This window comes from Schistocerca gregaria, chromosome 5 (genome assembly GCF_023897955.1).
Source record: "Schistocerca gregaria isolate iqSchGreg1 chromosome 5, iqSchGreg1.2, whole genome shotgun sequence".
NCBI lineage: Eukaryota > Metazoa > Arthropoda > Insecta > Orthoptera > Acrididae > Schistocerca > Schistocerca gregaria.
In genome coordinates, this window is record NC_064924.1 from 255,538,017 (window position 1) to 255,556,632 (window position 18,616).

At 40.3% G+C, this 18,616-nt stretch overlaps 1 protein-coding gene across 1 annotated transcript in view; it reads right to left on the reverse strand.

Moving 5' to 3' along the window:
* LOC126273309 (synaptic vesicle glycoprotein 2B-like) overlaps nucleotides 1-18,616 on the reverse strand; it is a 124,550-nt gene that overhangs the window by 59,671 nt on the left and 46,263 nt on the right. The window contains exons 5-8 of the mRNA XM_049976852.1: nucleotides 14,428-14,594; nucleotides 13,969-14,213; nucleotides 13,713-13,891; nucleotides 14-191 (exon numbers count right to left, since the gene is read on the reverse strand). Coding sequence (XP_049832809.1) covers nucleotides 14-191; nucleotides 13,713-13,891; nucleotides 13,969-14,213; nucleotides 14,428-14,594 — 769 coding nt within the window. The remainder of the gene's footprint in view (nucleotides 1-13; nucleotides 192-13,712; nucleotides 13,892-13,968; nucleotides 14,214-14,427; nucleotides 14,595-18,616) is intronic.

Consider the following 18,616-nt stretch of genomic DNA (forward strand, 5'->3'; position numbering starts at 1 on the left):
GAATGGTACTTACAAAAACACAGTGTACCTCAGGTTCAGAGATATCCTCAGTTACATTTGTAGACATTGTTATTTGCAAAATTTCACATATGCTTTTTATTACCGGAGAACTGTGGGTCATTTCTTGCTGTGATAGGTGCTCCTGCACAGATGTGAGCATTTGTGGCAACCACAAACGTAATGTGTTAAAACTGAAAATAAAAAAGTGTATGGATGATATCTCTGTCATACAATGAGACTATGAAATGTGGTCCTTAAACATTATTAAATTAGCTTGAACCTCATTATAGTTTTTGAAAAATAGTAAAACATTTCTAAGAAAGCTACCTAGTTTTCTTACTACTTAAATTACTGTATAAATAGTTTATTTAGTTTATCTGCAATGCACCAGAAGATAATTCTCTAACATATCAGAAAGTAAAAGCACAAAAAAGAAATTAACATCCATGTCCTCCTGTCTGCACCATCAGACATACTCTTAAATTCAACTCATGGTACTGGAAAGTCCTCACTGTATTATAAGTAATTGAATTTTTAAAGGTAATGAAAACTGCATTGCTGAGGCATTGAGCAATCAAGATGCAATAACCAAGAGTAAATATTGCTGAGTTACCAGTCCATCTTCATAATTAACTAATACAAAACATTCATACAGACAGTGGATAATCCAGGATGGAATAATGACAATATTACATCTACATCTACATCTACACAATTACTCTGCAATTCACATTTAAGTGCTTGGAAGAGGGTTCATCGAACCACAATCATACTATTTCTCTACCATTCCACTCCCGAACAGCGCGCGGGAAAAATGAACACCTAAACCTTTCTGTTCAAGCTCTGATTTCTCTTACTTTATTTTGATGATCATTCGTACCTATGTAGGTTGGGCTCAACAAAATATTTTCGCATTTGGAAGAGAAAGTTGGTGACTGAAATTTCGTAAATAGATCTCGCCGTGATGAAAAACATCTTTGCCTTAATGACTTCCATCCCAAATCGCATATCATATCTGCCACACTCTCTCCCCTATTACATGATAATACAAAATGAGCTGCCCTTTTTTACACCCTTTCGATGTCCTCCATCAATCCCACCTGGTAAGGATCCCACACCATGCAGCAATATTCTAACAGAGGACAAACCAGTGTAGTGTAAGCTGTCTCTTTAGTGGACTTTTTGCATCTTCTAAGTGTCCTGCCAATAAAACGCAACCTTTTGCTCACCTTCCTCACAATATTATCTATGTGGTCTTTCCAACTGAAGTTGTTCGTAATTTCCTAGGTACTTAGTTGAATTGACAGCCTTGAGAATTGTACTATGTATCGAGTAATCGAATTCCAATGGATTTCTTCTGGAACTCATGTGGATCACCTCACGCTTTTCATTATTTGGCGTCAACTGCCACCTGCCACACCATACAGCAATCTTTTCTAAATCACTTTGCAACTGATACAGGTCTTTGGATGACCTTACTAGACAGTAAATTACAGCATCATCTGTGAACAACCTAAGAGAACTGCTCAGATTGTCACCCAGGTCATTTATATAGATCAGGGACAGCAGAGGTCCCAGGACGCTTCCCTGGGGAACGCCTGATATCACTTCAGTTTTACTCGATGATTTGCCATCTATTACTACAAACTGCGACCTTCCAGACAGGAAATCATGAATAAAGTTGCACAACTGAGATGATACCCCATAGACCCGCAGCTTGATTAGAAGTTGCTTGTGAGGAACGCTGTCAAAAGCTTTCCGGAAATATAGAAATATGGAATCAACTTGAGATCCCCTGTCGATAGCGGCCATTGCTTCGTGCGAATAAAGAGCTAGCTGCATTGCACAAGAACGATGTTTTCTGAAACCATGCTGATTACATATCATTAGATCATTCCCTTCAAGGTGATTCATAATGTCTGAATACAGTATATGCTCCAAAACCCTACTGCAAACCAACGTCAATGATATAGGTCTGTAGTCAGATGGATTACTCCTACTACCCTTCATAAACACTGGTGCGACCTGTGCAATTTTCCAATCGATCTGAGCGAGTGGTTGTATATGATTGCTAAGTAGGGAGCTATTGTATCAGCATAATCTGAAAGGAACCTAATTGGTATACAATCTGGACCTGGAGACTTGCCCATATCAAGCGATTTGAGTTGCTTCGCAACCCCTAAGGTATCTACTTCTAAGAAACTCATGCTAGCAGCTGTTCATGTTTCAAATTCTGGAATATTCCATTTGTCTTCCCTGGTGAAGGAATTTCAGAAAACTGCGTTCAATAACTCCGCTTTAGCGGCACAGTCGTCGGTAACAGTACCATTGGCACTGCGCAGCAAAGGTATTGACTACGTCTTTTCCCTTGTGTACTTTACATACAACCAGAATTTCTTCGGATTTTCTACCAAATGTCAAGACAATATTTCATTGTGGAACCTATTAAAGACATCTCGCATTGAAGTCCGTGCCAAATTTCACACGTCTGTAAATTTTAGCCAATCTTTCGGATTTCATGTTTTTCTGAACTTCGCATGCTTTTTCCATTGCCTCTGCAACAGCGTTTGGACCTATTTTGTGTACCATGGGGGATCAGTTCCATCTCTTACCAATTTATGAGGTATGAATCTCTCAATTGCTGTTGCTACTATATCTTTGAATTTGAGCCACATCTCGTCTACATTTCCATACTCAGTTCGGAAGGAATGGAGATTGTCTCTTAGCAAGGCTTCTAGTGACACTTTATCCGCTTTCTTAAATAAAATTATTTTGCATTTGTTTCTGATGGATTTGGAGGAAACGGTATTGAGCCTAGCTACAATGACCTTCTGATCACTGATCCCTGTATCTGTCATGATGCTCTCTATTAGCTCTGGATTGTTTGGAGAAGGGTAGATTGCTACTCACCATGTAGTGGAGATGTGAAGTCGCAGACAGGCACAGAAAAAAGACTGCTAAACAAGTAAGTTTTCAGCCAAAAGGTCTCCTTCTAAAGTAGACAACACATACATATCCACACTGGCACAACTCACACATACATGACCACCACTGTTTCTGGTCACTAAAGCTGGACTGCAAACAACAGCACAAGATTCGACAATTTGGGGGTGGGGGACAGTTAAGTGCTGCTTGTAGGAGCATACAGGGCCACATTGGGGACAGTGTAGGGCAGCTAGGTCAAGTTGGGAGGTTAGACACAGGGGCCGGGAGTGTGGTGTGAGGGTGGTGGGAAGGGAGTGGAAATAGAGAGAAGTAAAGAGACTGTAGGTGTGTTGGTGCAGTAGAAGGCTGTACAGAGCTAGAGTGGGAGCAAGAAAGAAGATTGGTTGGTGAAGGACAGTGACTAGTGAAGCTTGAGGCCAGGAGAGTTATAGGAATGTAGGATACACAGCCGGTGAGTTCCCCCCTGTGTAATTCAGAAAAGCTGGTGTTGGCAGCAAGGGCTCAGATGGTGCAGGCTATGAAGCATTCATTGAAGTTAAGAATATTGTGTTGGCAGTGTGCTCAACAACTGAGTGGTCCAGCTGTCTCTTGGCTACAATTTGTCATTGATAATTCATGCGGACAGACAGCTTGTTGGTCTTTATCCTCATGTAGAATGCAGTACGAAAGGTTGTGGCCTAGCACTGCCTTTGATGGGATAGGTGATGCTTGTTGCCAGTCTGGAGTAGCTGGTGGTGGAAGGATGTATGGGGCATGTCTTGCGTCTAGGTCTATTCCAGGGATATGAGCAATGAGGCAAGGGGTTGGGAGTAGGGGTGGAGTAGGGATGGATGAGGATATTGTGTAGGTTCAGTGAGCAATGGAATACCACTGTGGGAGAGATTGGAAGGTTAGTGGGTAGGATATTTTTCATTTCAGGGCATGATGAGAGCTACTCAAAACCCTGGCAGAGAGTATGATACAGTTGCTCCAGTCCTGGGTGGTAGAGATTAGATTAATACTTGTTCCATAGATCATGAATACGACACTTCGTAATGATGTGGAACGTGTCAGGTTAATAAAAGATGTCTGTACAAGATATTACATTACACAAAAAATTGCATGACACTAATGTTTAAGCTATTTTTCTTTTTTTTCTTCTCCTCCCTTAATTTATCTCTAAAAATTCAGCCAATGAGTAAAAGGAGTTGTCATCTAGAAATTCTTTTAATTTATTTTTAAATGTTGGTTGACTATCTGTCAGGCTTTTGATGCTGTTTGGTAGGTGACCAAAGACTTTTGTGGCAGCATAATTTACCCCTTTCTGTGCCAAAGTCAGATTTAACCCTGCATAGTGAAGATCATCCTTTCTCCTGGTGTTATAGCTATGCACACTGCTATTACTTTTGAACTGGGTTGGATTATTAACAACAAATTTAATAAGTGAATATATATACTGTGATGTTACTGTGAGGATCCCTAGATCCTTAAATATATGTCTGCAGGATGGCCGTGGGTGGGCTCCAGCAATTATTCTGATTACACATTTTTGAGCAATGAATACTTTTCTACTCAACGATGAATTACCCCAGAATATGATGCCATACGAAAGCAGTGAATGAAAGTAGGCATAGTAAGATAATTTACAGAGATTCTTGTCACCAAAATTTGCAATACCCTAATAGCATACGTAGCTGAACTCAGACGTTTCAGCAGACCATCAATGTGTTGCTTCCAGTTTAGCCTCTCATCAATGGCCACACCTAAAAATTTTGAAAATTCTACCTTAGCTACAGACTTCTGTTCAAAGTCTATATTATTACTGGAGTTGTGCCATTTACTGTATGGAATTGTATATACTGTGTTTTATCAAAATTTAAAGAGAGTCCTTTTGCTAAGAACCACTTAATAATTTTGTGAAAAACATCATTTACAATTACATCACTTAGTTCTTGGTTTTTGGATGTTATTACTATACTTGTATCATCAGCAAAAAGAACTAACTCTGCATCTTCATCAATGTGGAATGATAAGTCATTAATGTATATCAAGACAACTTACCATTCCACATTGATGAAGATGCAGAGTTTACATCACAAATGGAATGCTCCTTTGTGGCTGGATGGCAGTACTTTGGGAGGTGACAGTTGGCTAGAGAGATAAGGAATGGGAGATCTGTTACTATACAAAGTTGGGAGGATAATTCTGATCTGTGAAGGCCACTGTGAGACCCTTGGTATATTTCGATAGGTACTGCTCATCGCTACAGGTGTAATGGCCATGGGTGACTAGGCTGTATGTAACAGACTTCTTGGTATGGAATGGGTGGTAGCTGTTGAATTGGAGGCAATACTGGCAGTTGGTAGGTTATATGTGAATGGAGGTACTAATGTAGCCACCTATCAAGTGGATATCAACATCAAGAAGGGTGGCTTGGGTTGAGGAAGGTCAGGTGAAGTGAATGGGGGAGAATGTGTTAAGATTCTAGAGGAAAAAATGTGGATGGAATGTCCTCACCTTCAATGCAGATCACAAAGATATTTTTTTAATGACTCTAGTTGTTTAGGAAAGTTTCCACTAGATGGCCTATGAACAAGTTTGCATAGGACGGGCCCATGTGGGTGCCTATTGCTGTACCATGGACTTGTTTGTAGGTGATGCCTTCAAAGGTGAAGTTATTGTGAATGAGGATATAATTGATCATTGTGACCAGGAAGGACGTAGGTTTGGAATCTGTCAGGTATTGCGAAAGGTAGTGTTCAGTAGCAACAAGGGCATGGGCATTAGGGATGTTGGTGTAAAGAGAGGTGGCATCAGTATGATGAGCCGGGCACCATATGGTAAAGGAATTGGAACTGAGGAGGGGTTGGCAGAGGAAATGGTTAGTGTCCTTTATAGAGGAGGGTAGGTTGCGTGTAATGGGCTGAAGATGTTGGTCTCTGAGAACAGAGATCCTTCCATTCGAAGTACAGTAACTGGACACAATGGGACATTCTGGTCACCATGACCAGTTATATCCTCACTCACAGTTACTTCACCTTTGAAGGCATCCTCTACAAACAAACTTGTGGTACAGTAATAGGCACCATCCTATGCCAACCTATTCATGGGGCATCTATGAGAATCCTTCCTAACTACCCAGAATCCCAAACCCCTCACCTGGTTCATCAGTCCACAACAAACCTACCAACCACCAGCAATACTTCCAGTTCGACAGCTGCCACCCATTTCTCTCATGCAGCCTAGCCACCTAAGCCCATTGCACCTCTATAATGATGAGGAGCCCCTCTCCAGATATACCATGGGCCTCACTGGGGCCTTCACAGACCAAAATTACCCTCCAAACAGAAGCAGATCTCCCATGCCTTATCTTTCTAGCCATCCTGTCACTTCTCAAGGTCCTGCCATCTGGCTATAAAGTGGCATTCACTTTGTGACTCCATGCCATCCAGGACTGGAGCAATTGAATCACATCATAGGCCAAGCTTTGACTACCTCTCATCTTGCTCTGAATGAGGAATATCCTACCTACTATCCTTCCCACCCATCCCGCACCAGTATTCCACCACCCACCAAACCTGTACAATATCCATCCATTCCTTCTCCACTCCTGCTCCCAACCCCTTGCCTCATGGCTCATATACCTGGAACAGACCTAGATGCGAGATCTGTCCCATACATCCTCTCACCACTACTTACTCCAGTCTGCTCATGAGCATCACCTATCCCATCAAAGGCAGGGCAACTTGTGAAAGTAGTCAAGTGATTTAGAAGCTAAGCTGCAAGCATTGAGTTGGATTCTACTTGGCCATGACAGTCAACAAGCTGTCTGCCTGCATGAATGATCATCAATAAACTTAACACAAGAGACAGCTGGACCACCCAGTTGCTGAACATGCAAACTAATGCAAAATTCTTCACTTCAGTGTCTGCTTTGCAGCCTGCACCATCTGGATCCTTGCTGTCAGCATTTCCAAAATTCTCAGATGAGAACTCTACCTGCAATATATCCTATGTTGCTATAACCTTTCTGGTCTCATCCTCTGCTGATCACTGTCCTTCATCCACTATTCCCTTCCCTGCTCCCACTCTAGCTCTACACAGCCTTCTACTGCACCAACACACCCACAGTCTCTTTACTTCTCTCATTTTCTGCTCCATCCTCTCCCCCCTCCATCTACAACCCTGTGTCCCCCTCTAACCTGAAGATTGCACATAGATGTCCTCCACTGTCCCAACCACGTACCTGTATGTTCCCACAAGCAGCACTTTACCATTCTCCACCCCTACCCTGCTATCTCTCTCCCTCCTCACCCCAACCTCCTCCTTACCCCCACCACCCAGACTGCTTCTCTCATCATGTGCTGAGAGCAAGTTTGCCAATGTTTGCACCACTTTGAAACCTTATCAAGTACTGACTGAATAGAATGAGATTTTCACTCTGCAGCGGAGTGTTCGCTGATATGAAACTTCCTGGCAGATTAAAACTGAGTGCTGGACTGAGAGACAAACTCGAGAGTCGTGCTTGGGTCGCTCAGTTGGTAGAGCACTTGCCCGTGAAAGGCAATGGTCCCAAGTTTGAGTCTCGGTCTGGCACACAGTTTTAATCTGCCAGGAAGTTTCAACTGACTGAATAGTTATGCAACTTCTTTTAGATAGTAATTCATTATGCAAGACAGCTGCATCATCTGTAAAAAGGCTGATTTTACAACTGATATTGTCAGCAAGATCACCCCCCCCCCCCCCCACCCCTCCACCCATCCCTCTCCACCCCAGGGTACACCTGAAGTTACTTCTACATTTAATGATGACTCTCCATCCAAGATAACATGCCACATCCTTCCTACCAAAATACCTCAATCCATCACAAATTTCACTTGCTGCCCCATTTGATTGTACTCTTGACAATAAGCGTATGTGTGATAGTGAGTCAAGTGCATTTTGGAAATGAAGAAATACTGCATTGATCTTATTGCCTTGTCCAAAACTTTGAGTATGTAATGTGAGGAAAGTGCAAGTTGGGTTTCACATGATCGATGTTTTCAGAATCCATGCTGGTTTGCATTGAGGAGGTCATTCTGTTGAAGATACCTCATTATGTCTGAGCTCAGAATATGTTCTAAGATTCTACAACAAATCGATGTCAAGGATATTGGATGGTAATTTTGTGGATCATTTCCACTAACCTTCTTGTAGATTGGTGTGACCAGTGCTTTTCTCGAAGAACTTGGTGCAATTTTTTGTTTGAGGGATCTATAACGGATTATAGTTAAAAGAGAGGCTAACTCAGCTGCAAATTCAGTGTAGAATCTGACAGAGATTCCATTGGGCCCTGGAGGTTTGTTCAATTTGTCAACACCACTGATACTAATACTTGTTTCATTCCTCTTTTCAGTGGTAGGAGGATTAAATTGGGGCAACTGTTTAAGTGCCTGTTGACCATTCAGTGCCTCAACTATACTTCGTTCCTTCCATTATAACTGATAAACATCTCCAACTGAGCATATTGGTTCATTTATCTATATGTTGACTCAATTTTATATATATATTCAGCTGAACTTCATAGAAGATTTTTACACATACAATTTCACTTAGTGTATGGTCATTAATGTCTTTGAAATTGCACAGTATGTGTCTGTACAAGATTACTACAATATTATGAGATATAATTGCTGCCTAGTGCTTAGCTTAGGAGGCAAACTTATTTGTCCTGTTGGTAGACACATAGGACTGTTAGTTCCTTTCCTGAGAGAGAGAGAGAGAGAGAGAGAGAGAGAGAGAGAGGTCCTGAGATGAAATGGAAGATTAGAATTTAATGTCCTGTTGACAATGAGGTCATTAGAGATGGACTTCAAACTCGGGTTATGGAGGGATGGCGAAGGAAACTGCCTGAGCCCTATTTCAAAGGAATCATACTGGCTTTATCCTTAAGTGATTTAGGGAAATTATGGAAAACATAAATCTGGATAGCTGACTGGGGATTTGAACTGTCATTGTCCCAGCTGTGAATCAAGTGAGCTAACCACTGTGCCACCTCACTCAGTCATACCAAGATGAGAGGGAGCGATCTGTTGTGGGGGTGAAGGGAGACAAAGTTGCAGGATATGGGGAGTATGTAATAGGTCATAGATATTATGCTGGGAAGCACTGTGCCAACTTCAGCCCTGTAATGATGAGAACAAAGTAAGAAAGAAAGAGTAACAGGAGAAGAACTGAAATGAATAGTACAATAAGAATTTTGAAGAAAAGGAAATGGGGAAACCTTATATAGAGGATTGAGAGAGGAGAGGAGAACAAACATGAGGAATTAAAAACAATATGAAAATTAAATATAATTGCAAATAAGTGTGACCTGTTACTTCTGAAGTACTTGTTTATATCCATAAACTATATGTTGAGTCTTTTGATACTCTTCTACATAAGCATAATGTAGAAATTACATACAGATTTCCATAGTGTGAAGCTGGGTACTGGCTATGTGACAAAAAGATAGGAAATATGTTGATGTGTCACCATAACTGATTTCTATGAGGCAAATTGTGTCAAAAGGCGGATTTTCTAATTTAAATTGATGATAAAGATGGAATTGTAGATATCCACTTGGTAGTTGCAAGTCATGCCACAAGATGATTTTCTTCACTTATGTCAGTGTGGGTGGTATTAAGTAAACATCCACTGGGCAACTGCCAGACAGATATTAACTATAATACTACTACAGTTAGTAAAGAAATTCATCTTCTGACACGACTTGCCATTTAACTACACTATTCTGTAAAACTTTAGGTTGAGGTAGATAAAGTAACAAATCATATTAACTATTCTGTGAAATAACATACTAAATACTCTGTGGAAATGAATGAAAGTGTGGGAGCATGTTGCCAGAGGTTGCCCATTCCTGCACAGAAAGATGGATGTTACATGACGTGAGGTCAGTGTGACTATAGTGCCAAATGGGGATAGCCCTGCAATATGAAGCAGTTGGAGGAATGGGAAAAAACAATATGTGTCAATCGCTGAGGAGTTGCACTTGCACAATGTTCTCCATTACAGTGTAGCACAGAGGCAACATTTGGGTGATTTCACACGGGGAAGCATCACTGAGAAACTGGAAGCAGAATAGTGTGATAAGTGCAGCCCAGGATTTTGGTATTGCTCACAGCATTGTTTAATGTATATGGGGAGCAGTCTGGACACCAAACACTGTTACCTGGAGGAGAGGATGTCGTTGACCTTCCTCAACTATAACAGCAGATAATGACTACATTGTGCAGGACACAATAAGGGATCCATGTGAAACAGTGGCTGCAATTGCAACCACATTTAATATGATTGGAAGGCACACAATATCACACTCCACAGTGAGATGGTGACTGAATGGGGGTGTCTCTTTGCCCAATGACTAGTACATTGTGTTTTGTTGACACCAGCAATTTGTGGCACTGTTTGCAGTAGGGGCAAGAGTGTAGGGATGGGACCAATGTGGAGTGGGATCATGTGCTCTTCTCAGATAGGAGCAGATTAACTTTGAGTAGTGATTCTGGATACACCCTCATATGCTGAGGGCTGGGAGCAGGTAATGTTTCCAGGAACATTGTCAAATATGTTAATTTTGGTGGTCCAGGTGTTATGTTTTGGGGAGGCATAATGGTACATGGACATTCTGATCTTCAAATCTTGAAGAACAGTATCTTCACTGGTAAATGTTGTAACACTGCACTCCTTCCCCTTCAGCATCTTTTCAGTGGTGCATTCAGCCCTGACTTGACTTTTATGGAAGATAACATGTGACTGTGTTGAAGAGTGCAGATAAAGGAGCTTTGGGAACAAAAAGATATTCAGATAAAAAACTGGCCTGCCTATTCCCCTGACTTAAAACTCATCAAGCAAGTTTGAAATGCATTGGGAAGATGTACTGCAGCATGTCTTACATTTGCCAATGGCCATCCATCTGCTGTCAACTGCTCTGGTGGAGGAATGGACTGTCCTACCACAAGAACTGCTTACCAACCTTGTGACCAGGATGGGAGCATATTGCAGAGCTTGCACTGCTGTCCATAGTGATCACACATATATTAAGAACCATAGCTCACCTTTCATAATATCTGAGAAATCATCAAAAATTGTGGTGACTACAGGGTAATTATAGTGTTTGAAAAAAGTATCACTTCATCTTATTGTATATCTATTCCAAGTACCTTCTATACTATATTATAACAGTTCTTTCTATGTATGGTCCTAGTTTCATTATACACTGACACACCAAGTGAAAGTTAGGGTACTTTCATTACGCCTATGAAGATGAGCCTGAAAAGGCTTGACAATTAATATATGGAGATAGACAAATATTTTAAAAGTTACTGGTCACAGTTATGTGTATTTATATTCAATTAATACACAGTCATGTGTCTGGGATAGTAGTAGTGATGGAGGCATTCAAAGACTGGGTGGTACTGGGTGACAAGTGGAGTGCTTCTGAGATTTTGGATGTTGTAGCTGTATCAGTCAGATAATGAGAGGAGGATAACACCTGGGAGATTTGTTTATGAATAAGATCTGTGGGATAGTGACAGGACAGGCTGTTTGTGTAGATGTTGAGATTAAGACTTTAGCTATTTGCTGTGTAAGAATGCTACCAAGATAGAGCACATAGGAGTACAATCTTATAATGATTATGCTTTAGGGCAGATAAAGGTGGCAGATTTGTAATATTTTTGATTGTATAAGGAGGTGTGTAGTACATAACAACAATTCTCTTTGTTCTTAAACTTGTAAACAATACAACTGTAAATGGTAATGGAAAGTCCTTGAAAATATCAGTTCTTTAAATTACTAGTGTTAATTCATGCATATTCATATAATATAGTATACCTTCTTCATTTTATTTACTCACCAGTAAACCATCACTCTTGAGTGTTTAAAGATGTGAACTCCTGCATTTAAAAGAGCTTCAAACATCTGATTACAAATGAGTTAATTTGTTAAATATTTTATGTTAATCAGGAAAGTCATAAAAATTTAGAAAAGTTGGGAACGATGTTTATACTTTGTAGGGAGTCAATAAGTGTTCTCCTCATTGAAGAGCTAAATGAGAATAGTCTGAGTAATTTTCCCTCCTTTTGAAGCAAAAGCTACATCTTAATGTTTATGACACCTCATCTCCTGAACTGCGAGTCATACAATGATATAATTTTGCTCATACATTCTGTGGTATATGTGAATATGTATGTGATTTGTGTTGTAAATACAGTTAGTAGAAATGAAATAGTATATTAAAAAGTCATGCCTGATGCTGAAGTTTGACTGCATGACCAGCAAAAATATAATACAATATTGCAGTGCCTGCATTGTAAAGAAGAACAATGCAAATACATGGATGCAAGGAACAGGCACTGTAGCAACTACAGCCATTATGAAATACAGGAAATGTATTTACAGTCACAAATACAGACAATCATCTGCTGTATAAAACAATGAGGACAAAGAAAATTTGTGCTGCACTGGAACTGAACTCGGAAATCCTGCTCTACATGAGCAGTCATCTTAACCACTTCGGCCACCCATGCATAACCCATGGCCAGACCAAAACTTCCATTTGTCACTGTTCATGCATCACAAACTGTACTCGTGAAGCCATTATGAAATACAAGGAATGTATTTGCAATTGTAAATACAAGTAATCATCAGCTGTGTAAGGGATTGACGGCAATGAAAATTTGTACTGGACAAGGACACAAACTCAGATGTGCATACATGTCCAAAGGACATGGGCATTGAAATACCATATTTATCTGCCAACAGCAGGCATCAACTTTCAAATAAAATATCCATCCCTGTATGGAAATCACATAATGTGTTTATGAAAACAGGTTATGAAGCTGGAATGAAGACATATGGAAGTTTGAGTCTGGCCATGAGTTGTGCACAGATAGCCAAAGCGGCTGAGCCAACCACTCACTTAAAGCAATAATTTTGGGTCTGAGTCCTGGTCTGCCACAAATTTTCATTGCTTTCATTCCCTTGTACAGCTCATAGTTGTACATGTTCACAGCTGCGAGTAAATTTCATGAACATGTAATAAATAGGTTAAATTCAGAGCCAAAGTGACATTAATTAAACAAGTTAAATTTATTTGTTATGTTCTGTTCATTATGTTGTAGATACATAAGTATTTGGGGTAAGCTGTATTTTATGTAATATAACTTATTTTTCCCTAGATACGTAAGAAAGGACTTCTATATCTTAAGACATATTGATGATGTAAATAAAATAGAAAGAAACTTCCACATGGGAAAAATATATTAAAAACAAAGGGTCCAAGACTTACCAAGCGGGAAAGCGCCGGTAGATAGGCACAATGAATAAAACACACAAACACACACACAGAATTTTTAGCTTTTGCAACCGGAAGCTGCTTCATCAGGAAAGAGGGAAGGAAAAGGAAAGATGAAAGGATGTGGGTTTTAAGGGAGAGGGTAAGGAGACATTCCAATCCTGGGAGCGGAAAGACTTACCTTAGGGGGAAAAAAGGATAGGTATATACTCGCGCACACACACACACTCCTTACCCTCTCCCTTAAAACCCACATCCTTTCATCTTTCCTTTTCCTTCCCTCTTTCCTGACGAAGCAGCCGCTAGTTGCGAAAGCTCGAAATTCTGTGTGTATGTTTGTGTGTTTTATTCATTGTGCCTATCTACCGGCGCTTTCCCACTTGGTAAGTCTTGGAATCTTTGTTTTTAATATATTAAGACATATTGACCTAGTTTTGATAAAATTTGTAATAATTACCCATATAAAGTTGTAAATTGCATCATAAATGTAACAGCTGTATTTTTGCTGTGAGGAGGAATGAACAGAGGCTTTGCTTGTTGCCAACAAATTTTCATGATGGATAACAGACTTTTCTTCAAGTTTATGTTGCTAGCTGGTGGCTGAGATGGATGTATTTGATTTGAAATGCTTATGACCTGTAATTTAAATAATTTCTTTAAAACACTGGCGCTTACTGTGTGAGAAATTTTTAGAAATGAAAATAAACACTTACTGCATACATGTCTGGGTTATTTCCTGTATTATGGCTATAAATTATTTTGAAAGTTTTGAGAGCCTCATCATTTTGGCCACTTGCCATAAGGAATCTGGGACTCTCCATGCATTTGTAGATCAAACAAGCTGTTGTAAAGCTTGGTAGTGAGCTCAATGCCATAAATAATCTCCAAGATGAGATTGGAATTTTTCTGTCAAAAACCGTTATCGACCATTCCGATGGTAATATCAGCCATGCAATTCCTGTATTAGCAAACATTCGTTATAAAGAAAGTAAAAACTTACAGTTATCATTTTTAAAACATTATTTGCTAATGACCTAAATATGATAGAGAAGTCTTTACAATTTGAAACTTCTATGAATGGTATTTTGAAACTGAGGTTTAAATTAGATTATCATTTATTGTGGAAGATTACATCAATTGGAATATGTTACCTTTCATTTTTAAGAATCAAGTGTATGAAGAAGGTTTTGATATGCTGCCTGTAACAATGTCTGCAATAGTTCTGGAAGAGTGAGGAGTTATGAGGTCAAGGAATAGGAATGACAAACTCCAATCAAGTGTGCTGGTCACCCGCCGGGATTCGAACCGGGTAGCGATAACCACATCATCTTGAGGGTAACTGAAATTCGTTTAATATCCATTGCATTAATTGTGATGAGAGCAAATATCTAGGTTAAACCACAAAATCAATTTTCAATTTATTGCATTTTACACCTAATTTAGCAAATGTATATTATTACAAAATGCTATAAGTAATCTCCAAGATGGGGATGGATTTACCACTGAATATTTCTGATAACACTTCTAAATGTAATATCAGCTATATAATTCCCATTTTAGTAACAACAGTAAAAACTTTTAACTTTTGAATGTTATTATTTTGTAACTACTGATATTTTGATAGAAGCCCTTGCAGATTTGAAACTACAGAAAAAGGAATCGCAAAATACACTCCTGGAAATTGAAATAAGAACACCGTGAATTCATTGTCCCAGGAAGGGGAAACTTTATTGACACATTCCTGGGGTCAGATACATCACATGATCACACTGACAGAACCACAGGCACATAAACACAGGCAACAGAGCATGCACAATGTCGGCACTAGTACAGTGTATATCCACCTTTCGCAGCAATGCAGGCTGCTATTCTCCCATGGAGACGATCATAGAGATGCTGGATGTAGTCCTGTGGAACGGCTTGCCATGCCATTTCCACCTGGCGCCTCAGTTGGACCAGTGTTCGTGCTGGACGTGCAGACCGTGTGAGACGACGCTTCATCCAGTCCCAAACATGCTCAATGGGGGACGGATCCGGAGATCTTGCGGGCCAGGGTAATTGACTTACACCTTCTAGAGCACGTTGGGTGGCACGGGATACATGCGGACGTGCATTGTCCTGTTGGAACAGCAAGTTCCCTTGCCGGTCTAGGAATGGTAGAACGATGGGTTCGATGACGGTTTGGATGTACTGTGCACTATTCAGTGTCCCCTCGACGATCACCAGAGGTGTACGGCCAGTGTAGGAGATGGCTCCCCACACCATGATGCCGGGTGTTGGCCCTGTGTGCCTCGGTCGTATGCAGTCCTGATTGTGGCGCTCACCTGCACGGTGCCAAACACGCATACGACCATCATTGGCACCAAGGCAGAAGCGACTCTCATCGCTGAAGACGACACATCTGCATTCGTCCCTCCATTCACGCCTGTCGCGACACCACTGGAGGTGGGCTGCACAATGTTGGGGCGAGAGCGAAAGACGGCTTAATTGTGTGCAGGACCGTAGCCCAGCTTCATGGAGACGGTTGCGAATGGTCCTCGCCGATACCCCAGGAGCAACAGTGTCCCTAATTTGATAGGAAGTGGCGGTGCTGTCCCCTACGGCACTGCGTAGGATCCTACGGTCTTGGCATGCATCCGTGCCTCGCTGCGGTCCGGTCCCAGGTCAACGGGCACGTGCACTATCCGCCGACCACTGGCGACAACATCGATGTACTGTGGAGACTCTCACGCCCCACGTGTTGAACAATTCAGCGGTACGTCCACCCGGCCTCCCGCATGCCCACTATACGCCCTTGCTCAAAGTCCGTCAACTGCACATACGGTTCACGTCCACGCTGTCGCGGCATGCTACCAGTGTTAAAGACTGCGATGGAGCTCCGTATGCCACGGCAAACTGGTTGACACTGACGGCGGTGGTGCACAAATGCTGCGCAGCTAGCGCCATTCGACGGCCAACACCGCGGTTCCTGGTGTGTCCGCTGTGCCGTGCGTGTGATCATTGCTTGTACAGCCCTCTCGCAGTGTCTGGAGCAAGTATGGTGGGTCTGACACACCGGTGTCAATGTGTTCTTTTTTCAATTTCCAGGAGTGTAGGTTTCTCTTGGAACATGACTTGATTCTAAAGCTTACATAGATTGGAAGATTTTTACCTTTCTTAAAAAAAACAGTAGTATGTAGAGTGTTTCTATATGATGATTAACATTCTTGCAGTTGTTTTGGATGCATGAGGAGTTATTAGGTCAAGGAATAGGAAAGAAACTCCAATCAAGTATGTTGGTCACCGGCCGGGATTCGAACCGGTAGCGATAACCACATCATCACATCTTGAGGGTAACTGAAATTAATTTAACGTACATTGCATTAATTGTGATAAAAATGAATACTCAAGTTAAATGACAGAAATGTAATTTTCCATATACTGCATCTTTCTTAGTTCAGTAAGTGTAAGTACCTGGTATCACAATATTAGCAAGTGACATAAAAATACCAGCCAACATAATTTGTTTTCCTCTATATTTAACACTGTGGAACTCTGCTTCATATGTTCTTTGAATAGAAAGAGGACCACACATTCTGGAATGAAAAGACATTTTTACATTAAAAGAAAATAATAGTTATTAACATATTCTTTTCAATAATTCCTGATTTGACATCAGTCACTGATCTTCAGGTGATAGTATAATCTAGTTGGTTATATTCCTGTCTGTACAATAATGGGTCACTGGTGGAGCAATTATCCAGTTTTGGCATAGAAAGACTTTTCTGCTTACTGAGACACATCAGTTAGTCACATGGTTGATAATGAGTACTTTGTTCATCTCAAAATAATAATTTACTTGATTTGTGGCCTGGTGAGCCATTAGTACCACAGAAGCTGGTCACTCAAAGCATGAAGTGAGAGTTGCTGCTGAATGTCCATAAGCTTTATTTCATGAGCACATCTTTATTCTTCATCAGTAGGATGATGTAAAGCATGACCTGCGAAGGCAACTCAACTCAAAAACTCAATGCCACTCATGTCTATTCATAGTAGCCGCATCCCAGAGTACAGGTCAATAATTATGGTTACAATTGCTGTTTCTGAGCACTTTGGCTGGTCCAACAATTATTTTTTCTTGTTTTGAGCTAGAATGGAAAACAACTGTAGGATGTCTATATCAGCATATTACAGTATATTAAGTCTGAAACTGTCCCCTGAGTATGATATAACAGAAAATTAGAATTTGCTTAATGTGTTATGTACTATACTCCAATTTGTGTGACTGACAAATTGCTTTGGCAGAGGCAGTGTTGCCAACATGCAGCCAGTCATGCTTCACAAGATACTGCACATACTTCTAAACAGGCATGGTGAATAAGTGGCAGCTGGCCCTACTATTTGAAACATTGAAACATCAGTCATAATGTAATTTTAATCAGAGTATATTTGACCAAGTAATTATTTTGACCCACATTTGCCATAAAATCTTTTCTGTCAGTGAATAGATAATTATCTTTTTATAGCATACAGTATGGACATTAGGTAAGCTGTGTTAGGCAAACAGTGTAACTAGAAAGCAGCAGCTTTCCAATAATTCCATTGTTCACTTATAAATATTTTAATATATGAAGAGTATAGTTACTACTCTCATTAGAAACAATGACCGCAGAGTGGAAATGCTAAGTAATTGTTGTTGTGGCAAACAGCATTTCTGCGAGGAGGAGGAACAAACTCAGTACCATGGGTTCATCTAGATTCTCACAGCTATCACCACCAACTGTTGCGTCTGGCCGTGTTAATCTTCAACTTGTCTTTACCTCAGCTCTTTAGTGCCACTATTTCACCTTAAATGACAAACAAAAAGACAGTTTCGTATCTATTTAAAGTGAAGTAACACATTTAATATATGAACAGGTAGATGTTTTTAAATCATTGGCATTTCTATGTATTGTTGAGGATACGCTTTCAAATTAATTTTATATGTGACTTGGAGAAACAAGTTGCTTGGTTGTTACTGCAAAAGAAGAAATATCATGAATACGAGCCATTAGATAATGTTACGTACAGAAGCTATCCTTCATTATGTGGTCGACAGAACTTACTGTATGTGTAAAAGTGATAATCTTTTGTCTTGTCATTAACTCACTTAATGGATTTGGCTTACATGTATAATAACCTACTGACACTGTGAATGTCAGCTTTTAACACTATGCACAAATACAAATAGTGAAAAAAGTAAATGCCTGAACATGCCACATTCATTTGCATTCCATTCAGAGGAGGAAAGTATAATGCAGCAATGTGAGATGAGTCAGAAGATTTTTGAGGCTGATAATATTAACTTTGCAATATTCTTTCATTTTTAATTAAAATAAAATC